The sequence below is a fragment of the Prunus dulcis genome, chromosome 3, assembly GCF_902201215.1.
Source record: "Prunus dulcis chromosome 3, ALMONDv2, whole genome shotgun sequence".
Taxonomy (NCBI): domain Eukaryota; kingdom Viridiplantae; phylum Streptophyta; class Magnoliopsida; order Rosales; family Rosaceae; genus Prunus; species Prunus dulcis.
Genome location: NC_047652.1, coordinates 19,940,152 through 19,963,400, shown reverse-complemented (window position 1 = coordinate 19,963,400; position 23,249 = coordinate 19,940,152). Strand labels below are relative to the sequence as shown.

Sequence of the window (23,249 nt, the reverse complement as noted above, 5' to 3'; positions counted from 1 at the left end):
TATCAAATTCATATACTATCCTTATAGATATATTCTGTTATAAAATAGCAAGATTTGGTTTTAAATTGATCGGTGCAGGACGTGTTGATTGTTTAAACTTTAAACACACTTGATTACGAATTTTCATGCCTTTAATAATAGTGGCGGGTTTTTGTGTGTGCTCAAGCCAGCTTCTCTTTTGGGCACAAACACTGCATTTGTTTTTCCTACTCTGCTTTCCCACAGGCAAAGATTGAATTGAATAATATGGTTATCTTTATTGCATACTTATGAAGCGAGCCAGAACAATGTCTACCATGCCTGGTTCACCATCTTCATGACTTTTAGTTGGCAGTGGTGAGGCTGTGCTCCCAAAAGGACCTACCATATTAGACAGGAGGCATGATTTAAATTGAAAGTTAGCTGCAAGAAACTTTGATCCTTTGTGCTCTATTGGACTTGGGTTTTGTTAGCGTCAATTCTCCACGCGCATGCGTATGTAAAATCTTACAATCATCAATTTATTGTGAAAATCATATGTATTAACGTGAATAAGTTAAGTAGGTGCACGTGGACGAATGACGGTAACTTCTTTTCTCTACGGTGCCCAAAAACTCAGGGCTGGTGGATGTCAGTGTCACCTTATCACAACTCAGGCTTATGAGCAATATTATTATGTGCCATACCACACTGGACTGTACTCCCCTGAAAAGGGTCAGTTCATGACACAGGTGCATCACAGTGAAACACACTAGTTATAGTTTGGTTTCATGTATCTAGTATCTATACATACATAAATATGTATATATAAAGAAATATTCAACAAATTCAAATAGCCAATTGGTTCCATCATTAGCTCATGACACAGTGCAGCCACTTACACATGTCTTGAGCTAATTATGGGCTGTTTTGGCAAATTACCGACGGAGGAGCCAATTGGGTTTTGTGGTAGGAGGATCTGATGCCATCATCACCATCATCATCATCATCATTATAATCTTTACCAAAAGGTATGGGAAATATTTCAGTGTACTCCCATTATATTATTATATAATTTCATAAACAAAACCTTTTTTTCACTGTGGCATGCGATTTGGTTGATGATTGGCTTGATATCCATTGAAGTGACCTGGCCAAACAGTCATCTCTCTCTCTCTCTCTCTCTCTGTGCATTCAAAAAGTTGTGCAGACAGCCAAACCATAGCCCCCAACCCAACAAGTTACAAGAAAAACTTTCTTAACCTGGTTGCATTGTCTGTTGTTCTTATTTCTCTTATCATGTCACTTATTAAAAAGCCGAGAAAGACAATAAAAATGAAGAACAACATAACCGAAGAAGGAAGCATTTCTCACAAGCCACACCATAAAATCATAACAGATTGCCCTGGACAGATCTTATGCAGGACAAATTACTAACAACAATGATTAATTTAAGAATTATGAGCTTCTATTTTTTTCCCTTCCTTTTTTCATCTGAATATGGGATTGAGCTTGTCATATGAAATTGCTACATGATTTACATTGGATTCTCCTTGAGGACCACTTGGACTTCCAGGCCTACCCAACTTTGAAATCAACATACATACATACATAGTTTTGATCATTCTATATATGTAGTCTAGTGACCCAGTCAATAGTCATTCATGAATCATAATCAGTTGGGTCTTTTCTTCTAGTAATTAAGACAAATTCATTGGCAAATCGAAAACCAAAACAGCATTTTTTTCTTGTCCAATCCAAATAATAAAAACCTAGGGCGGTGCCTAATATCCACCTACTCCTAGAGATACAATACAAACAGCTTTCTAGGTCACCCAAATAGCTTGAACTTAGGTTGTTTTCAGAGAAAGATACATACAATATAAAATAATAAGTGACTAAAATCTCAGATCAAACCAGCAAGCTAGCTTAAAAAGCTTACAAGAAGGAAGAACAAAAAGATTTGATCTGTTTGGTCTTTGTGTAAGATGTATCATGGGGCATTGTCAGTGAGCTCCTCTGTTGAGGTAAGGCTTTCAGGTATGGTATGGTGTAAAAGCTCTGAAGCTGCACAGAACCCAATACTTGTTATATGTATATATGTGAATCTGACCCATATATATATATATATATCATATGGTACAAAAGCATGTATCAGCTTTTGACGCCATCTGAAGCTGCTAACTTTGGCAATACTTGAACCTGCTTTTACTTTTTTTTTTAATCAAGCATTGATGATAATGATGCTCTCAAGTTTTACCTCGATCAAAAGTCAAAACCCTACCAAGCAACATAATTTGGGTCCAGCAACAAAGATTGCTTTACCCAACTTTCAAAAATCATTGAATGTAAGCTTCCTTCATTCAAGTTCACAACATTTTTATCGTGAATAAATCCTCCCCTTTTATTCCGCATTCATCAAAAAGAAAGGAAAAAAAGCAAATTCCATTTGACAAATCGGCCATACAATTCAGGCAATAATTAACCTATTAACGTCTGAGTTTACAGTTCATCTGACAGTTGGATAACCTATAAAGTAACTAAATGGTTGCAAGACCTTCAAAACCCTATTGACAAATAGTGCAAGGTAGATTATTAGATTGTAGATGTGCAGGTAGGGATGGAATCTTATATTTATATTATATTGTATAGGGCTTCTGTTTCATGAACGTCAGTGTCAGAGTACCTAAGATTTACACAGAGAGAGAGAGAGAGAGAGAGAGAGAGAGAGAGAGAGAGAGAGAGGTCTGAGGTCTAAGTCTAAGGTCTAATCCCATCTCATACTAATGCTCGTACCATATGCGAGATCCGCATAGCCGATCACACCACAGAAAACGACGGCGTACTTTTCCTACATTTTCATCGAAAAGTCAACCTATAAATTTCTCCCATTCATCACCATTTTCATTGGCTAATCACATCAGTCAAACAGTAAAACTAAAAATAAAAAAAAAAACCTTAATATATCACATGAAATTCCCAAATAAACCAAATAAAATTTAGAAAGATTTGGAAATCACATTTTAAATTAAAAAACACACACACACACACACAAAACTTCTTTTGGGATGAGTTTGCACTTTGCGGCCCAAAGCGAGGTCTTGAGTCCATGAGATGGGCTTCCCTGTCGTGATCCACAATGAACGAGCTTTTCCTCTCAGCCAACCACAAAAGCAGCTGCAAGAGCAAACTTTATGATCTTCTTCTAAGCTGAGTTGAAGTTTCAGATGATAGATTCAAGAAATGTTAATTTCACTGAAGATAAAAACTTCCAAGTCACAATAACCAGATTAGTTTGGAAACCCACAATTAAACATACGGATTAAGAGTAATATATGAGAATAGGACCCTCAAAGCTATCACAATACAGAGTAGGAGCCAAGAATTGAGGGCTTTTCCAATCCAATGCCTTGTAAAAGCTATTTAGAACCAAAAAAGTTCAATTAGCAAAAGGGCATAATGTTTTAGCCTTGGTATTTGGATTGAACAACACCAAATGTTCTTTTACCAATCTAAAAACTAACCAAATTACCAAAGAAATTAGTAAGGCAAATAATTGTTGTAGCTGTAGTGGTAGATTTGGGAGCTGCTATTTATGTCTGGTTTGTTTATACATGCAGCTGAAATTTTGCTGGTCTTTTGTAGTCTGTGTATGTATTAACTATGTGTGGTTATTATACTTCTATATTTGCATTACTCCTTTTATGGGTATTTGTATTTGCCTTTGTGACTGATGATCTTTGTGTTTAATTTATGAATACAATTACCGCTTTTTCTAACAAAAAAAAATTGTTAGTTAATCTAAAAGTTTAATTCCTTACTAATTAACCATCAAATAACCTCCACAATCAAACAACAAATGTGAATTTATCATTCATTAGGACTCTTCCATGGTTTCAGAATTATTAAACTATAATATCAGTTAGGTGCAAAAAAGTACAAAGGGTATTATAAGCAGAACAATAATTTTGCAAAAATGCCTATCTCATTGTCATTTCATATAGTTAAGGTAATCCCTCCTGATCATAATCTCAACCACCACCCAATATTTTCACTTCATTTTAGTATGTGGGCCATAGCCCCACACAAAAGAAGGTCTGTGGGCCATAGCTCTAGTAAACTATAGTTTTCTTTTTTGAGAATTTGATAATCATATTTAGGAAGGAATGAGATGGTGTTTAATGATAACAAATGTCACCACCAAGCACAATGTTCAGCGTTACATTCCAATGCAATTAAACTATAAATTTTTTGCTACTCATTAATGAATTTAACCCACGCGGATTAAAATAGGGTGGGGACATCTTTGGATACCATCACTTGTTGCTTGTACATTGATCTTCTTGTGATCCGAACATTTAGCATTTTCTAACGGGTCTAATTTGGTGGAAAAGTTATTGATTTGTAGATTATCAGTCTCAAGTTTGAACTCTAATAACGATATATGTGAGAAAATTCTTTCTTTTAATATTGCTTATAAAAAAAAGAAAAAAAAAAAGCATTTGATTAAGATTGAATTATGTTTTTGTCCACATTTAAAGCAAAGTCTTCTTTTACTTCATCACCCATTGCTTCTGTCTCTGCCTGCCCTAGTCTCTCTCAAGTTGCCCACTTTCTGATGATCTCATCTCCCATTACCAAAAGTCATTACTTGAGCCTTTTAATTTCTGAGACTCAATACTTGAGCTTTCTCTTGTTTCTGAATCTTCTCTGGGTCCTCTCCACCTGAGTATGCATTCATACTCTGTTTCCTTTTTACCTGGGCAGTTTCTCTCTCTCTCTCTCTCTCTCTCTCTCTCTCTGTGCCAAACTTCCTTGATTGAAGCTTATCAAACTTACACTTTCAAGTGGTTTGCTTTTGTTGCTTTCAATTCAATTTTTGTAAGTTAGATCTGGGTTAGGTTGGAGTTTAAAAGACGCTTTCCATTCATGGCCCTCTGAAAACTGAAATTTAACTCCTTTGCATTTAAATTCATCTTGACGTTTCATAACTCTGATTATTACTTGATAGATACCTCTCACTCCTTCACCTGGTCTCGTTCCTTTGCAACCAACGCATCTGTGTAAGCGTTCTTATTGTTTCTGTAAATAAATCATACATTTTTCACTTGACTTGTTTGCCATCATAGCTCCTGAATGCTAAAGTTATGAACTTGATTCTGTTTTGCTTGACATCCATGTTTTGTGCTGAAAACTATCAACTCTCAGCTTAGATGTTATTTATATACTTGTTAAGAAGGCGTTTCTGGTTTGGTCATTAACCTCCTTGCTACTTAAGCTCTGTAGTCTTTAGAAGATTGGTGGGTTTTGCTTTGATTCAGTTTCTGAGCTGATACAGAGGGTTAAGGTTTCTAAACCGAAATATTTGTTGGATAAGGAACCAGTAAATGAGTATGAGGAAGTATATGAATCCCCACTCAGCAAGGGTCTTTGGTGATAGGGTTTGGGTTATTCCATTCGTTGCTAGCTTGATCATATTCATTACCCTTTTTTTCTCGGGCATTTCTGGGCTGTTTACCTCCCCACATGGTGGAGAGCAGTTGCCATTTGACATCATCTCCTTCTCAAAAACGGATGACTCAAATGAGTATTTTGTTGAATCTGATTTGAAAAGATCATTGGAAACCAATGGGCGTTCTGAAATTGGGGCACCTAGATTAGCATATCTTATATCAGGTACAAAGGGTGATAGCCATAGGATGATGAGGACTTTAAGCGCGGTATATCATCCAAGAAATCAATATATCCTACATTTGGATCTTGAGGCTCCGCCTCGTGAAAGGTTGGAATTGGCAAGTTCAGTGAAGGCTGATCCTACTTTTAGTGAAGTGGAGAATGTGCGTGTTATGGCGCAATCCAATTTGGTGACGTATAAGGGCCCTACAATGATTGCTTGTACCTTACAAGCCATTTCCATTCTGTTAAAGGAGAGCTCAGAGTGGGACTGGTTTATAAACCTCAGTGCGTCAGATTATCCTCTCATGACACAAGATGGTTAGTACTAACCTTCCCTCATTGCTCATTGTTACTTTCATTCATATCATGGATGCTGTAATCATTACTACTATGCTTGTATGAATATTTGCTGGCCTTGATTTTTTGAAGAGAGATTTGATACATATTTTGCACATTGGATAAGGGTTGGGGTAACAATGCTATTGCTTGTGATTGAGCTTCTTTCCTCCCATATGGCCTGCCAAAACGTTGCTTGTCATGTTCGTCGTTTTAAGGACTTTGTGACAATTGCAAGGGCATTTTTATGCATCATGAATTTGTGTATTGTCCACTACGTTATTTCTAATTATGATGGATTTTCATTTATTTTAGTGTGGTAGCAGAGAATGTTTTGCTGCTGATTCAATGTATACTTTTATCCCTTACCATGTCAGCAAAACAAATTCAACAAAAAATGATTATTATTAAATGTTTTGCTTAATAGTGAAAAGTACCTCATAAACTGTTTCTGATGACATGCCCACCAATATAGCCCTAAATTTTGCCTGCTAATATTCAATGTTGTGCTAATACCTGATGAATTGACACTTTATTTGAATATGTGATGAAGCCTGTCCTCGTTGACTAATGGCGTGCTATCTGCACACTGCTGTTCCTTTGTATGAAATAGTCTATCAAAGGTGTACCAGAATCCTATAAGTAACGAGGCATTTATAAAAGGGGTACAGTAGTTTTCAAAATATATTGCTTTGGAACATTGAGCTAGTGATGCCTGTCTATGTTTTGGCTTTCATTTATGGGCATTTGTTTGGTCCTAGGAGTGACAACTGCTCTATCCTGTTGATTTACCCTAAAGTCTCATGGCATTGTTATTTATGTACTAGCGAACCATATTTATATTAAACTGTCTGCCTGTTTGATATAATCTAAATGTATGTCATGTGAGGAATATCAGTCTCATGTTACCTGATCTGTTTCCTAATTGTGCAGATTTGCTTCATGCTTTCTCCAATCTGTCTAGAAACCTCAACTTTATTGAACTTATGCAGATTACTGGATGGAAACTGTAAGTGAAATGTATTGAGCCCAATAAGAAACTATTCTATCTTTGTATTTTATTATCATGATTATGCTATAATCTCTTGTTTTGCAGGAATCAAAGAGCAAAACCAATCATAATTGATCCAGGCCTTTACTTATCAAAAAAATCTGACCTTGCATGGACCACTCAGCGCCGATCACTTCCTACATCATTCAAGTTGTTTACAGGTAATTAAAAGTGGTAATTTCTATCCCATTGTTGTTTCCTGGAAATGTTTTATTGCACCTTTGCTTGTTGAATGGTTATAAAAATTTACATAGCAGAAACATATTGAAAAATGTTGAAATGCGTTTCTTTTCTTTTAGTTTGACGTGTGTTGTTCATGCAAATCAAACTGTATGCATATTGGGTAATTCAACTCTGAAACAATCTAGAAGGATCAGCTAAAATGATTTATATTGTATATATACACCCTTTAGGGTCACCTATGAATTTGTTTTCAACGATCCAAACTATCTGTTTTTTAAGTCTACATTCATAGATCATCCTTGCAAAAAATTAGACAAATCGGAAACCGTTTCGACATCCAATTGTGTTCTACAAAATCAATGAACACGGTGCTTCAAGAAAGTACTAAAATGTCAATAACTCAATTGAGTGGTCAAATGATATCGGATTCCAGTGATTTTTTGTAGAGATGATCTTTGAATGATTATCTAAAAAATAGATGGGTTGGATTAGTGAAATACAATGCGGAGTGAGCCCTACAAGGGTGTCCCCCAAATAAGCCCTCAATGGAAGCTATGTCTTGTGTCCAGCTGAACTACTCCCTCAACCCCAAGAGAGGGAAAAATAGAATGAAGATAGACAAAGTTATATGTTAAAAAACCGTTTCTTCTGCAAAATGACATTAGCTTTACTGATTAAATATAGTAATTTATGACTTTGATTTTTGGTTTTGCAATTAGCAATGAATCTCTCTCTAAGTTAGTTTTAACACTAGTTTTTCATTTTTCCTTGTGTGCAGGTTCAGCTTGGGTAATGCTATCGCGATCGTTTCTTGAATATTGTATATGGGGCTGGGATAACCTACCACGTACTATCCTTATGTATTACACCAATTTTGTTTCTTCTCCGGAAGGCTATTTTCATACTGTTATTTGCAACAACGAGGAATTTCGCCACACTGCAGTAAGCCATGATCTCCATTACATTGCTTGGGACAGCCCTCCAAAGCAGCACCCCATCTCGTTGTCTATGAAGGACTTTGACAAAATGGTAAAGAGCAATGCTCCATTTGCTCGAAAATTTGCAAGGGATGACCCTGTCTTGGACAAAATTGATAAAGAACTTCTCGGTCGAAAAAGCCGGTTTGCGCCTGGGGCTTGGTGTATAGGCAACCCAGAAGGTGGGGCTGACCCATGCTCAGTGCGCGGTAATGATTCAGTGTTTAGGCCAGGTCCTGGTGCTGTGAGGTTCCAAGAGCTGCTTCAGACACTGTTGTCTGAAGATTTTCAGAAAAAGCAATGTACATGACAGAGCAGAAGTAAGAGTTGGAAAACCCAAGTGTACATTAATGTATCCATAGATTACAAGGCTGATGTAAAATGACTGAGTTTTGTTTTAGATATATTAATAGAATATGCAAGCATGCAACTTCCATTTGGCATCATGGTTCTTCATCCCTTAGTTTGTTCTCTTGGATCACATTGTCCAAACAAGTTCTTCTGATTAGTTTCTGTCTTCCGATGTTAGTTTCATATACTTTTCAATAATCATATCTGGTGAGTGATCAGTGAAGTAACCCTTCTCCACATCCAACCCTTCTTGAGCCGCTAGCATCTCAACATGGTTCTGGACTCTGTCCCCTCCAATCTGGTTGGGCTCTAGGAGCATGCAAGCTATCTCTGTGGAGTCCTCACCATGAACAAGGCCCAGTGTTTGCACAGTTGGGAGTCCGCCCCCTCGGGCACTCACCATCCGTGCAATCCGTCGAGTGGCTGCGACATCCGTGGACAATATGGGTATGTTGTACAAGGCAACCCATGGACGTGCCCCGATCATCGAGATGCCTCTGGCGGGGCATATACTAGTTGGCCCTTCGTCAGGCTTTTCATGGAGGATTTCTGGCATTGTCCATCCTGCCCATTGGCTGCCCATGAAATTGGGTCTGTAGTAGCCAAGCTCACGCCTGATGGTGTCAAGGGCCTTGCCTGTAGGGTGTGCTGCAGCATACAGATATACTGGCACTGCAATCAGTATAAAAGAAAGCTTATTAGTTAATAAAGCATGAAGGGTTGCATTTCCTTGACTAAAAGAGTTATTTTAAAAGCTTAGGATAGGACCAACCTTGGAACCTATTGCCAATGTCCACTGCCACTGCCTTGGCAAGCCAAGCAGCTTCATCCAGAGATGCCCTAGCCAACGGGTGGAAGACAATGTCGTCGACAACCCCTAACCGAGGGTGAGCCCCGGAGTGCTGCTCAAGGTTAATGGCTCCAAAGGCTGCCTCAGCCATGGCCATTACAGTTTGCTGCAAGGGGCTATATATGGCACTTCCTGTGCTATCATGCATAACATAGGACACAATAGTGTACCTGACCCTATTGTAAGCTCGGTCCTCAAACTTGTTAACAATGACAGACTCTGGATCGAGCCTGGCAGCACGTTCAATGGCGTCCAGAGCAGCGTGGTTGCGCGATTCAGATATGTAAAGCTTACAGCAGAGTAGCATGGACTGGTCTATGGTTTTCTTCTTCTTGTCCTGGTGTCAAAAACGACATCATCTTTATCGAAGTGTTCGAGTGAGACAATAAGAGGATAATGTACATAAAATTTACTTCATATATGTCGCCGGTTAGAATGGCAGGAATCATTTTGAACTAATAGAACTAAAAACCCACCACAGAGATCCAGTGGGCATTTTGTCACTAAACAAAAATATAATAGCGGAACATTATCTTGAAACATCATCTTAGCCTCTGACTTTTCAAACTAATCACACTTTAATTATGCAGATCGTCTTCACGTGAATCACAACATGTGTCATGAAGCTTCCACTTAGCCAACTGACGAATGTATGGCCAGTATTTTTTGTTATTTATTCATTGTCATTATTAGTCTATCTTCTTGTGGATCCTTTTTTTCTTTCCTCTCTCTCTCTCTCTCTCTCTCTCTCTCTCTCCGTAGCCCCCAAAACCAGAATCCAAATGCATGATGAACATTTCTAAGAAATCTTAATTTGTTTGATGAACATTATGCATAGAGTAAAGTAAGCTACTAAGTTATACTTGAAAAGAAGCTGCTGCATTATTGAAGAATGGGTTGGTTTCAATTAATTCATAAATCACACATATAATCGCCACAAACTTGACGAATGATTCTGCCGTTGAACTAGCAACTAGGCATGAGAAAAATAAACACAAGAAGAACCATATGAGAAACTAAGGAGACTAGGTGATTTATTCTTCTGCCAAAACAGAGAAGAAGATGATGATGAAAAAAAAAAAAGAAAGGAAAAAGAAAACTACAGAAGATGAGATGATCAATCTTTCAATTTCAATAACTTTAACAAGTCCGTACCTTGCAAGCTGGGCTTTGATCCATTTCTTCTCTCCAATGTTTAATCAGCAGCTAAAGTTAGTGTCTATTTCACGAGACCTGACAGACGGGGAAGGCGAATATTTAAGAACAATGCTGTGAGTCAGCATTGAGGCAGCATCCGTGTAAGCATGTGCCCCCACAATTTGACAAGTCCATGCTCGATAATAATAATAATAATAATAATAATAAATGAAAATGACCAAACCCTTTTGAAAGCATAAACCATATGGTGAATGTGATGTATTTTTTTAATCACCACCTTCTGTTATAATAACACCACATGATAAATTCTCTCTCTCTTGGCACTCTTGCACAACACCTAAGTATAAGTATACAAGCTAGAAAGCCATGTGTAATGGTAAAGAAAGCATCCCAAATATTGTACTTATTTTACGTATGGGCATCTTTTCTTGAAAGAAGTATAACGTAAGCGGAAAAACTTGCGTGAAATAAGGATACAGGCCAATCATATTATGTTAAGTGAAAAAATTATCATACGTGGCATACTGTAATTGACTAGGATAGAAAAATAGTGTTATTCCTATTTCACACTAGTGTTTCTCGTAAAGTAAGAGTTCAACCGAGGCAATTTTTTCCTCTTTCCCGTGGCTGTTTCCTTTGAAGTAAGAGTTCTTCAAACAATAAGCAGACTGTGTTAGCATTACAAATTGCAATCTTGGTAAGTTTTGCTTTTTGGATAAGTTTGCTTACAAAAGTTATTTAATGTCAAGATGAAATTGGAGCCCTAAACCCAACACGCAATGCCATGAATATAAGCTGCAGAATCAAATTTCCCATTGATTGTGGCAAACAATATGACCGGATGACAGACATGTCATTTTATCTATGGACCCTTTTTGCACAAAGCCAGACCTTTGGCCACATAATTTGTGGCTCCAAAACTCTATCAACCAAACCAACAATTCTGTCACAAAATTTCAACTACCATTAAGAAGGTTTATCATGTGTGGTCTATCTACCAATGGAGTCTAGTTTAGTGGAAAATGACCTTAACTTGCAGGCCAAAAGTCTAAAGTTTGAATTCCCACGACATCATAGTTGTGTGCATGTAAGAAGTCCTCCTCTCCTGTAATTTAGACTATCGCTTGTCTATCTAATAGATGAAAAGGATTTATGCAGCCAATCGAATATTATTAGTGTGGATAAGAATTTGCCATGCTTTGTCGGGTGAGGTACTACTACTAAGCAGTAAGCACCAAATAGACTTCCATAATTATACTAAAAAAATACATGATTAATAACAACAAACAGATAGGATTCAAATAATAAATTCCAAGAACAACACCAAAGCTTCAAGTTAATTAAAAATTGGGAAAGAAACTAATGTTTGGACAGTGAGTTGACAACGACAGATGGAGAAGCTTCAACCAGACAAGTTATGAAGTCTCATCACGGGTGCATTGGCCTTATCATATTGAAAGAAACTCTTCTGATTTTATTCATCAAAGCTTGTCTCAGATAGTTTGTGCGATCCAACACATGCTGAAAGAGAGGCCTTAAATCTTGTTTGACTAGTATGAGCAACAGCTGTTTCTAGCCTCATAAAAAAAACAGCTGTTTCTAGCTAAAACTAAATAAATTTGTTCTTCTGCAAGACATTCCTAAAATTGCTAAAAAAGGCATTTCTTTTAACGAGAATAACAGTGTTTTCTTATCTTATGTCAATAACACAATGACACGTGGAAAAGTTATCTCACGTGTTGTTACGTTATTGGACGGGATGTATTCCCGTTGCACACTCCTAAAATTGGGGTTATTATTATTATTATTATTTTAATAGCAATTTCATTGGGATTATTATGACTAAAAATTTACACAAATCAAAGCCTCAGCGATTTTCAAATATAATGCCAATAGAACCATCCAAATTTCATACATTGGACAATTCAAGAATCAGTAGCCTCACAAGGATACATGAAAGAACAAGTTTACATACAGCAACCTGACTGCAAGTAACTTTCAATTAATTTTTCCTGAGAAAAATCAGTGAAGTAGCCCTTCCCGACTCTTATCCCCTCTTCCTCTGAAAGCCTCTCAACTTCAAGCTGAACCCTATCTCCTCCCACTTTCTCCGGTTCCAACAAATTGCAAGCTACCTCAATGACAGATTCACCGTGTGCAAGTGCCATGGCTTGGACTGAAGGAAGTCCACCTCCTCTGCCACTCACTCGTTTCGCAATTCTACGAACAGCAGCAATATCAGTAGAAAAAACTGGGACGTTATAGTTATCAACCCACCGGGTTGCTCCAATCACAATGACACCTTTTCCCTGAGTCACTTGAGGGGGTCCCTTGTCCGGCTTCAGCGCCAAGTATTCCGATTTTGGCCCCCCAACCCACTGTTCTCCACTAGAAGTTGGCCTGAAATAACCCAGCTCTCTTCTGATTGAATCAAGTGTCCTCCCCTCTTCATGGGCAGCTCCATAGAGAAAGGTAGGGACTGCAGGCTACATTTGAGATTATCAGCAATCCATGTAGAATATAAACTGATTTCCATCCATATAATTTGAATTTGAATTTGAATTTGACTGTTGCTAATAATCACATAGCTTAACATAGCCAGATGATTTCTACTTTCCAGTTAATCATCTTTAAAAGCATATTTGCTCATCATTCTACTACTATCGACAATATAATGCGGTCACACAGTCAACGGAGCAAACCTTGAAGATTAGAGCCAACATCTGCCCCCAAAGAGTTTGCAACCCCAGCCACTTGGTCCAAAGAAGCACCAAGCAGGGGGTGAAAGCATATATGATCCACAACTCCGAGCCGGGGATGACTTCCACAATGCATCTCAAGGTCGATGGTTTCAAAAGCAGCCTTAACCATGGCCAGCACTGCCATCCTCAAGGGACAAGGATCCTCAGATGGCTTTGGAGCCAACTTGGAGACAAGAGTGTAACCAACTCTGTTGTAAGTCTCATCTTCAAACTTATTGACAATGGGTGCTTCTGAGAAAAGCTTAGCAGCTCGCTCGATGGCCTCCAGCGCAGCCCTGTTTCTGCTTTCAGAAATGTACACCTTGCAGCAACCAAGCATAGACTTCAACATTTTCTCTCCTCCCTGTTTATCAGTAGCTGCAGAAAAACCCACCGATTACCACAATGAACAGACACCATCCAAAAACAGTGTGGCCATAGTTTCTCTCGGACCACAAAATCCTCTAACCTTAGCCACTACTTCAGCTAGCTACTAGTGGCTGGTGATAAAAGAATCTGAGCACAACCTAAATTTGCAATGAAGGATGCTTTGCAATAGTGTTTATAAATTTGATGCAATGGGAAGTCCACGTTTATAAAAGCTATATGAAATTGCCAAAGAACCTTGTCTTGCAGTTAATTTACTGAGACTCAACATATAGAAAACAATAGAGTTCATCAGATTACCATGAAGAACAAAACCATAATCATATCATAATTTCAGCAAAACATAATAGGAAACTCTATGAGTAAAAAACAAATCTAAAACTAGACGAAGATTAGAGAACTAGACCAGGAGGAACACTCACAAGCACAACCCAGAAAGCAATTGACCAACTCACACTCCCTCAACCAAAACATCAACTTGAGACTAACCCATTACAGTAAAACGACAAGAACCCAACTCAATACGACAACTGCTTAGCTTCAGAAGCAGCTCCCGGATACCCCTTATACTCCAATTTCACACCCATTGAAGCACAAATAGCCCTGAACTTCAACCTCAGAGCCTCCATTACATCTTGGACGCTCTCGTCCTCGGGTTCCATAACTGGGTATTTGTCAATCAACTCCTCCATCTGCTTCACACCCTTCTGGACCCGAAGCGAGAACGGTGTCGGGTCGACCCGGATTGCAGAGTTCCACACGTCCACGCAGCCCCGGTAGAAACCGAGCTCCTCGCCCACCTCAAAGCCGTGCTTGAGGCCCACTTCCTTTGCCTCCTCTTTTCCGGCGACTAGGCCGTCTCCGTAGCCTTCATCGAAGCCTTCCTTATGTAGGTTCTCAACGAGATTCACAGCTGGTTCTAATATGTCTTCCATGGAGCATAACTATGGAGAACAAACAATCCTCAATTTCTCTCAATTTCTTTTAATTTCTGTTAGTTGTGGAAGGGCAATTCGGTTAACAAATTATTTCATTTTGAAAATAAATATTAAAGATAAATAAAGAAAAAAAAGTAAAATCTTAAAATCTTAAAATTAAACACACTCTCAATCCCCAGGTTTTCAACGTGTAACCCTAAAATCCCAATCTATGGGACCGAAAACAAAGACAAGGCTAATCAAAATTGATGCAAGAGGTACCTCAAATATCACAGCGCCTTTGGGTTTTTCAAATTGATCGTTTAACAGAGAACAAATGCTTTGATTTTAAAGTGAGAATCTGCCTCTCCACAGCCAACATCCTTATTTCTCTTCTTAACAGAGTTTTTGGGCTTTCTTAGCGCCTGGGACTTTTGAGAAGACTCCTTGAAGCCCTCACCGGGGACAACTTTAGAGGCCTTGATCTTGCCCTCAAGCTTAAGTGGTGGTTGTGCATTGGGATCCAAAAATTCGGTTTTGGTTTAAATGGGTCAAGCTTGAAGGTAGGCATAGCCCATTGGAGTCCCTGTTACTTTCTGCTGCCACAAGGCTTAGAGCCCAATTCATAAAATACAGGCTTCTACCTTTTTGTTTTTTGGTTAGAAATATGGGCTTCTAAGTTGGGACTTTCTTACTATAAATCTGGAATTGATGTAATTAATTTTAAAAAAAGGAATGATAGTCTAAGCGAGTCTAACTGAATGGGGTTTCTCACACACATTACCAAAGTGTCATAGAAGTTCGAATTTGAGACCACTAGTTTGCAAGTCAAGACTCTTTTTCACTTAATCAGACCTTATTAGCAGCGATAGTCTAAAATATTCTAATATTCTAATTTATGAAAATGAGAATTCAAGCTTGAATGTAAGCAACAAACAAACTGCCTTAATCAACTCTCTAATTACTCTAATGATTTTGTATGGCAATTGTTAATGTTGTGTAAAGTGTGCCAATCTCATCTTGATCCAAAGGCAATTTTCCGTAGACAGACAGCATGGGAAATTGAGGGACTAGAAGCCCGAGTAAAATCATACACGCCCATGGAAAAAATGAGGGACATTGTTGTAATTTTGTAAGAGAACATTGGAATGCTCAAATAAATAAATAAATAAATAAATAAATAAATAAGTGAAAAGGAAAACAGGAGTTTCCAGAATCATTGCTCTGGACACAGTTCCCATGCTTACTCACACTTGACTTCATCCTTGTTAACTCCGCTCTTTGTGAGTTCTTTCTTGTGGGAGAGACAGAGAGGGTAGTTGCAGGGTCCTTTTTGCATGACAAGCAACATGCTTATATGAATTAATTAACCTCTAATATTAATAATTATTATTATGACTGACTCTGAGAGAGAGAGAGAGAGAGAGAGAGAGAGAGAGAGAGAGAGAGAGATCACTGTGAGAGAGACCCATTGAGAGAGAGAGATGGCTAAGGGGAATGGGAATGGAAGCAGCAACAACAGCAGCAGAGGGAGGCCATATGGATTGATGTTGGTGATGGCATTTGGGGCAGCATTGCTTGGGGTGATGGTGCTTCACAAGCTCAGGGAGAGGCGCATCTTCAACCTCCTCCTCAAAGAGAAAGATACCGACCTCATTTCTCTTCACCACCTTTTACAGGTTCTCTCTCTCTTGAACGCAACCCCCTTTCACAAAACTACAAATCAATCTCTCTCTTTGCACGCCACCTACTAATTAAGCACATGCTGACATGCCCTCATCTCCCCTTTTGAGTTTTTAGTTTTGTCCTTAAAGAAAATCACCCAGAAAATTATGGCTTGCAAACCAGTGCTTGTTTTGAGCTGTTAATTGGTATGTATTCATGTTGCTGTTTCAATCGACATGCAGATCCAGAAGCTCTTTGAAAAGCACTTTCACTTTGTGTCCCCTCCCCTGTAGAAAAAAAGTAAAAAATTGATGGTATATCGATGGACGAATTACCAAAACACCTTACTAATTTAATCAGTGACCAATTATTTTATTTGGGTCTTAATTTGGGGGTGCCGTTGAGTTGGGGGAGAAGAACTTCCATGCAATGAGGATGTCATTTTGGCGGTATTCCAAACGTGATTTGCTTGGAATACCGCTACAATAACGTCCGAGTGTTAGTGCCTTTCTCTTAAGGGGAGAAGGGGTGGATGATTAATTATTGATTACGAAGCGTATTATTAAACACAATTAGCGTATATGGCTAATGAGATTCTATTTAGTGATATTTTGCTATTTGTTTACCCTCACAGAAGGAGAGATACTACGCCAAAGAGTTGAAAAGGAAGAACGAAGAGATGACAACGAAGCTATACTCCATTAGAACCCAAAAGATGGAGCTTGACAGAAGAGTCTTGGAGTTGAAGTCCACCATTGATTCGCTTAAAGAGGAGCTACAAACCATGGAGGCCGCACTTGAGGAGAAGCAGAGTGAAATCAAAATGCAGAGAGTGAACGTGGAGAATGAGAATCCTCAAGTGATGGAATTATTAGAAATCTTGAAGAAAAAGGAAGCTGAAGTTGAAGATTTGAAACACCATCTTGAATACCCGGTTAAGGTCTCGTCGGTGAGCACTGATGATCCATCAAATCCAGCTGTAAATCTAACCTTGTCTGAAAGTGTGGCAGGAAAAGGGAAAACAGAGGTGACTGAGACTACAGAAGAGTCTGATCGATTGCAAGAATCCACCATCTCTAACAAGGACATTGAGAAAGAAAGGCCAAGTGAAGGTGGAAGTGGGAATAAATCCATTCGTCTTAGACAGGGTGAGAACACAACAGAAGTAGAAGATCAAATAGGAAACGGAGAGGGAGAAACTGATAGGAGAGAAATGATGAGCAAACAGCCAGAGAATTTCATGAACCCTCAAGACGGGAATATCAAAGGGGACACCGAAGAGGAGGGCCAAGGAAAGAAAGGTGAGAATTTCAAAGATGGTGAGGAAAGTAATCTGGCAAATGCAGCTGAGGCAATTAGTGACACTAATGGAAAAGATGATGGAAATATTGAAAACTCTGAACTCAATGAGAGTCAGAAACTTCATGCGCCTCCTACAGGTGGGATGAAGTTGGAAATGCAAGACAACTCTGACAACAGTGGAAGGTCTAGAAGAGTGAGAGGGAAGCATGGCTTTATTAGTGGCGATAGACGTAAGAAATCGAGATTAATTGCTAAGCACAGGAGGTTGGGGAACAGGGGAAATTTTAAAACCAATGGAGTGGGAAGTGTAGGAAGTGTGAGAAGTACAAGATTCAGCAAAGATGGTCAGAATGGGTCTATGGACAGTGGAGACTTAGAGGAAGCAGCTTCAAACAGGAGACTTAAAGTTAAAGGTGATAGCAAACAGAGACTTGAAGTTGGAAAATCAGAAGACCATGAAGCCATTAACATGCAACAACAGAACCTAAACAACAGGGATATCAAGAAACCAGAAAATAGTGCTGAACAAACGAAATCTGCCGATACACAGGACTTGCCAGCAGATTTGGAAGTTGCAGATGCAGAGGAACAAGAAAAAGATGCAACTGATGATAATGTCTTTGATGAATTATCTGGTTCCAATTTGGAAGAAGATAAAGAAGAGTACAGGGAGGAAGTAGATGAGTCTGAATTTTAGCAGATGTAACAAGTTCTTAAGACTTCAGTTTAATCAGGAAGTGTTGGATATCTGCTTTTATTGCTAGTTATGTTTGGTTAGCATGTTTAAGCCAGAGTGAACTGAAATCTGGTGTATTTATTCTACAAACCCGGATTTTCGCATTTAACATCCCTGAATAGCCAAGAGAGTGATTCATTTGGTTTAAGAATTCCCCAGAAAACGAGACTGCAGACTAGAAAAACAACTTTGCGCTATTAAAGAGTTTACCATAAAAATATTTCCCAAAAATTGAAGAATCGCTTCGATACGAGTTGCTGACTTGCTTTAAAAATAAAGGCAGATATTATGAAATTGGAGTATACACTGTTCTTGTGTTTGAGTGGCTTTTCTAATTTACTGAAAATGACCATTTACTTGCTAATAAATTTCCATTGAATCCAACAATAAGTTAAGGGTCTGATTGGGGTTACTTCTCTAGAGCATAATTAACTGCCCTTTAAAGCCATCAAAAGATTTTTGAACTAGGAAGGAGAATGTCATTATTTTATTGACACATGAAAGGTTAATGCATCGAATCACAAAAGTAACTACAAAACAGACATAATTGGACAGGGCATAAACTCCCAACAAAGCCATTAACCTCGATATTTTTTCAATGTATCAATCTCCATTGACTGATCAAAAATCAGTTGCTGACAAAGAAAATGAAATTTGAAGACATTATATCCAAGCAAACTCGTTATTTCAAAGAAGTTCCGGGAATATCTAAAACTCAAAACCTCAGTGCGATGCTTCCGCCAGTTTCTGAAACAAAACAAGAATTAGTCAGCAAACGCTAAAAGTACATCACAAAACAACACAATAGTTTACATCGGTGACTCCATACTGGAATGCTAAACTACACTCTCAGCTATGTTTACCTGGTTCAATCAAAATTAGTTTTTTTTTTCTCCCTGATCCTAGAGTTACTAGGATTGTCCAACCAATAAACACAGAAGAAAAGGCACACTGCATTGCGTGCTTCACACAGAAGTACTCTACAAGACCCTGACCCAGCCTAAATTCCCTAACCTGATCCATAGCTAGCTCTATGTAGGGCATTAGTAACACCCTGTAATAATGTGATCCAATTGCCATATGTGAACAACTTGAATATTGCAAACAAGAGTGTCATCTTGCAAATTTTCTTAGAGGTGAACCACTAACTATAGATTACCAAGCCCATCTATATCATAACACCAAAAACATACAATATAAAGCAGGGAATGTGACGACAGGACAAAAGGAGAACAACCATTTATTGTAAGAGTATAAAGTGAGAGACGCAACGTGAGTTCTCTAGTTATGTTTTGGGCATCCTACTTATTTTTAAGCAGGCACAGATTTAACAAAACCTAGATGCTGGAAACAATGTAAAACTACAACATCTCACTAGATTGGGACAGGGAGCAGCCATATAAAGGCATATCTGATTGATAACACAAAATTATGACACACATCCTTCTGCATCGAAAACAGTGCTAATTAAAAAATATTAAATAAAAAAATAAATATTTATATTTATTTAAAAAAAACAAAAAAAACCCACAGCAATGTTGCTTTGCATATCTGATGCCTAAGCCCACAACCAACCATAACATATCCTAAGACTTATGGGTTAAAGAAATCTGAAGTACCTCTTCCTTCTTGCCCTTGCCTCCAGTGAAGAACTTGTAAGCCCCAAAGATGAGTAGACCCCAGCCAGATAAAGAGACAATTACAAACTGCAAAAGTACAGATTCCAGTCAAGAAAACAACTTTATGTGCCTAGTAATTTCTATTATACCAAAGGTTCAAGAACAAAGCTAACGAACTTCAACAAGGTAATGTGTAAAACCACTTTTCAATAGCTAACAGCCTCTTGTTAGCACGTCTTTTCAGACGAGAATCATAACTCAGCACCCATAAAAATGTTAACATTGCTTATCTAACTAACAAAAATGTTAACATTGGGGGGTTCTATCTAGTTGATCCAAATTAAAATGAAGCCAAGTTTCGTAATTTTGACCGAGACAAGCCTCAAATTGGAGGGGAAAAGGTTCAAACCCAAAATAACCGGAATGCATTTTGTGATAACTTGCTGTTTCTGCTGCTATTCTACATCTTAAGCCATAAAGATTTTTCCTTGACGAATGTCAATTCCAAACAGATGGGTAAAATGAAAACCTAAAAAAGGCATCAAAATCATCACAACCCATTAAAATTCAACAAGAAACTAATTTCATGAAAACGAATACCACGACTATAAATTTATTAAAAAAAACAATGAAATTTAAGATAAAAGGAAAACGAAGCAGAGAGAGAGAGAGAGAGAGAGGGACTGACATGCTCTTCCTTCCATTTGGATGGGCTCAATGGGTCTTGCCAGACGTTAACCCGTGGGGGTCCATGATGATCTGCAAGTTCAAATTTTTTTGTCGAAATAAAATCAGCTCAAAACTCTAGATCGGGAATCAAGTAATGGAAAAACACAATATTGAATCTACGGAATCTACGGTTTACCAGCAGCGCCGGCAAGGCCACGCCTTTGGATTAGATTCGATGCTTGAGACGAGGTTCTAGCCGAAGAGATTCGACTTGAAGTTGCGAATTGACGAGCTGCAGCCGCCGCTAAAGTAGCCATGGCTTTGAGCTTCAGAGATGAGAGGTAGACGAAGAGGAGAGCGAGACACAGAAAAACGAGGAAATGCTTTGCTTATGAGTTATGCGTCATATGACTACAAGTAGCGCAAAAACGTCGTCGTTTGCGCGAATTACTAATGGAGCGTTGGATACTTGGGTTTGTTTCTGAAGTTTAGACCAAAAGGCCTGGAAGCCCAAAACTGGAGAAATTCTCTGGTCCGCACGTACGCATCACCTCACCCGTCTGGCCGCAGATGCACACGAGGGAGCTCCCTGCATTGGGGTCTCATACGGCCCTACTTTAGTGGATCCCAATGAGAGGTCCCATTATTTATGTTGTGGGTCGAATCAAAGAATTACTCTTAAAATTAACTCATTGGGCCCATCCAATGTTCTTGAGAACATATGCAAGACTTGAAAATCTAGTTGATTAATATTTGTTCATAACGGAGAATGTACCCGGCCTAATCGAAATTTTTTATTTGAATTTCCTTTTCTCTGATATGAGCCTAGCACACAAGGCCGGCCACTCATCTACTTATATATAAATCGTGTTTGTATGAGCTTTTAGGTTTTTGCTTCTCATAATCACAAGTACTTGTTACTTTGCATTCATTCAAAGTGAACTTAAGCGATACAGGGGAATTATATTTCATACCATGTAAATCTAGTCAAGTGAAAACGTAGAGAGAATACAAATCTGCTTGAATGAATATTCCTGCTTCTATGTGCCATAGAAAGATTTATAAGAAAAAAAGGAATTAAAATATGGAGCAAGCTTGTCCAATGAATTGGAAAACAGACAACTCAATCAATTTCTTGTCACTCCAGAAGGCAAGTGCATCTTTTGTTAACTCTTGAAGTGAAGATAAACAGGTAAAAGAAGAATGATAACAGCACTGGTGCCAATAACTATGGCAATGCAAGCCCACTTCCTGTTATTCTTCTGATAGTCCTTAGCTACCTCAAGCTGCAGATTTCCTTGCCTGACGAACGAATTGGCACGTGCCACATGGCTCTCTATGTCATTCAGCTGCTGCCCTTGTGCATCAACCAGTGCAGCCATGTCTAGGAACACTTGGTGGAGCTCAATGAGGCTCTTCTCCATCTCCTTCACGGCATCATGCCGCTCTTGGATCTCTTGAACAGTGTCCAAAACTTGGCCACGACCCTGCTCCTCAATTGCCTTCTGAAGCAATGTCTCACTCGCTCCACTCGATATCAAATTCTCAATCATTTCTTCATTGGCCTTCTCACCTGTTATTGTGAAGTACCTCCTTTGAACTGTCTCTTTGTATTCGGATCCCATTTTGGTTCTGAGGCCTTGAAAGTCATCCATCATGTCCTTGAACTTCTTTGCTAAGCCACTAAGTACTGAAGTTCTTGTTCGATCAGAAGATGACCCTGCTCCACAGCTGGGAAGTTTACGCTGATCAGCATTGGAGAGTTCAAGTGTTTCCAGCTTCCCCTTGATGATTTTAACCAGCTTCAATACCTGCTCAACATCAGAATCCATCCTGGCGCTAAGCTCTTTCATGGATTTGGCATCGTGGATGAGTTTGCTCTCCTCATTGGCTTCCTGTAACCGCTTGTAAAGCTGCACTACAGCTCCCATGTCATGTTTGACATTCTCTATCTCCTTAAAGAATCCATCAAGATTGACAGTCTCTTTCCAGGCCTCACTACCTGCCTGCATATCATCAATGCAGACTTGGTGTTCGAGGTCCTTGTATCTTTTGAACGAATCGCTCAAAAACAGATCGTTCATCTTGGCAGCTTATCTTGATCAGCTTTGCTGTTTGGTAGGCAGGAGAAACTTGTTTGAGGTACGAACTGGTGAGAGGGTCATAGCATTTTTCACTTTTCTGAGGACCAACATTATAGGAGAGAGAGGAATTCATGGTTGCCCATGAACTGCCACATGGCTGCTTCTCCTTTTTGATACACCCTTTGAATTGGGTTTGACTTTGTCATTGATTTTCATCTCAATGATCATGATTGCAAATTCAAACAGTAATCTAAATGAAAGTTGACTTGCGTTCCAATAGATCTGGCCTCAAACTGTCAAACATAAGTACGTGTTGACCAAATTGATTAAATAAAAGAAACATGAAGAGCACTAAACATCTGTAGTGTTGCCCTTGTAGATTTGTGGCTTGGCAAGTGAAATACAATAATTTAAAAAATGGAAACATATTATATGGAAAGTTAGAAGCTAGCTGAAGTGAATATGCTGCAACTATAGGCCTACAAGTACACATGGTGATGAAAGCAAAATCAAATAAGAGCCAGTTTATATATATGATCATAAAAAATGATATTACAAAAAAAGGAATATGTTCATCAGCTAATGATCA

At 38.6% G+C, this 23,249-nt stretch overlaps 7 protein-coding genes across 9 annotated transcripts; 2 read left to right on the top strand and 5 right to left on the bottom strand.

Annotated features, from left to right (window-relative positions):
* The first annotated feature begins 4,526 nt into the window (after nt 1-4,526).
* On the top strand, nt 4,527-8,624 carry LOC117621208 (beta-glucuronosyltransferase GlcAT14A-like). Of its 2 annotated transcripts, XM_034351555.1 has the most exons (5): nt 4,527-4,687; nt 4,970-5,952; nt 6,904-6,979; nt 7,067-7,182; nt 7,983-8,624. In XM_034351555.1, exons 2-5 carry the CDS (start codon nt 5,346-5,348, stop codon nt 8,489-8,491), a joined length of 1,308 nt encoding a protein of 435 aa, XP_034207446.1. In that variant the 5' UTR covers nt 4,527-4,687; nt 4,970-5,345; the 3' UTR covers nt 8,492-8,624. The 2 variants fall into 2 exon arrangements, with proteins under 2 accessions (XP_034207446.1, XP_034207445.1); XM_034351554.1 differs by having other exon boundaries at nt 4,527-5,952.
* Nucleotides 8,509-10,679, bottom strand: LOC117621209 (glutamate formimidoyltransferase-like). Its single transcript, XM_034351556.1, has 3 exons — nt 10,538-10,679; nt 9,305-9,719; nt 8,509-9,204 (listed from the first exon to the last, which is right to left on the bottom strand). The coding sequence occupies exons 1-3, from the start codon at nt 10,559-10,561 to the stop codon at nt 8,687-8,689; spliced, it is 957 nt and encodes a 318-aa protein (XP_034207447.1). The 5' UTR covers nt 10,562-10,679; the 3' UTR covers nt 8,509-8,686.
* A 1,745-nt stretch (nt 10,680-12,424) lies between these two features.
* LOC117623045 (formimidoyltransferase-cyclodeaminase-like) lies at nt 12,425-15,028 on the bottom strand. Of its 2 annotated transcripts, none has more exons than XM_034353890.1 (3): nt 14,868-15,028; nt 13,243-13,659; nt 12,425-13,019 (listed from the first exon to the last, which is right to left on the bottom strand). In XM_034353890.1, the coding sequence occupies exons 2-3, from the start codon at nt 13,631-13,633 to the stop codon at nt 12,508-12,510; spliced, it is 903 nt and encodes a 300-aa protein (XP_034209781.1). In that variant the 5' UTR covers nt 13,634-13,659; nt 14,868-15,028; the 3' UTR covers nt 12,425-12,507. The 2 variants fall into 2 exon arrangements, with proteins under 2 accessions (XP_034209781.1, XP_034209780.1); XM_034353889.1 differs by lacking the exon at nt 14,868-15,028 and adding an exon at nt 14,091-14,200.
* Nucleotides 13,965-14,940, bottom strand: LOC117623046 (protein LTO1 homolog). Its single transcript, XM_034353891.1, has one exon. The coding sequence runs from the start codon at nt 14,601-14,603 to the stop codon at nt 14,187-14,189; it is 417 nt and encodes a 138-aa protein (XP_034209782.1). The 5' UTR covers nt 14,604-14,940; the 3' UTR covers nt 13,965-14,186.
* A 985-nt stretch (nt 15,029-16,013) lies between the features above and the next one.
* Nucleotides 16,014-18,438, top strand: LOC117622759 (uncharacterized protein DDB_G0290685-like). Its single transcript, XM_034353530.1, has 2 exons — nt 16,014-16,264; nt 16,885-18,438. Exons 1-2 carry the CDS (start codon nt 16,070-16,072, stop codon nt 18,247-18,249), a joined length of 1,560 nt encoding a protein of 519 aa, XP_034209421.1. The 5' UTR covers nt 16,014-16,069; the 3' UTR covers nt 18,250-18,438.
* Nucleotides 18,439-18,753: 315 nt separating this feature from the next.
* LOC117623557 lies at nt 18,754-21,002 on the bottom strand. Its single transcript, XM_034354579.1, has 4 exons — nt 20,773-21,002; nt 20,596-20,666; nt 19,908-19,994; nt 18,754-19,035 (listed from the first exon to the last, which is right to left on the bottom strand). The coding sequence occupies exons 1-4, from the start codon at nt 20,891-20,893 to the stop codon at nt 19,012-19,014; spliced, it is 303 nt and encodes a 100-aa protein (XP_034210470.1). The 5' UTR covers nt 20,894-21,002; the 3' UTR covers nt 18,754-19,011.
* Nucleotides 21,003-21,742: 740 nt separating this feature from the next.
* LOC117623134 (syntaxin-124-like) lies at nt 21,743-22,660 on the bottom strand. Its single transcript, XM_034353998.1, has one exon. The coding sequence runs from the start codon at nt 22,658-22,660 to the stop codon at nt 21,743-21,745; it is 918 nt and encodes a 305-aa protein (XP_034209889.1).
* Nucleotides 22,661-23,249: the final 589 nt, after the last annotated feature.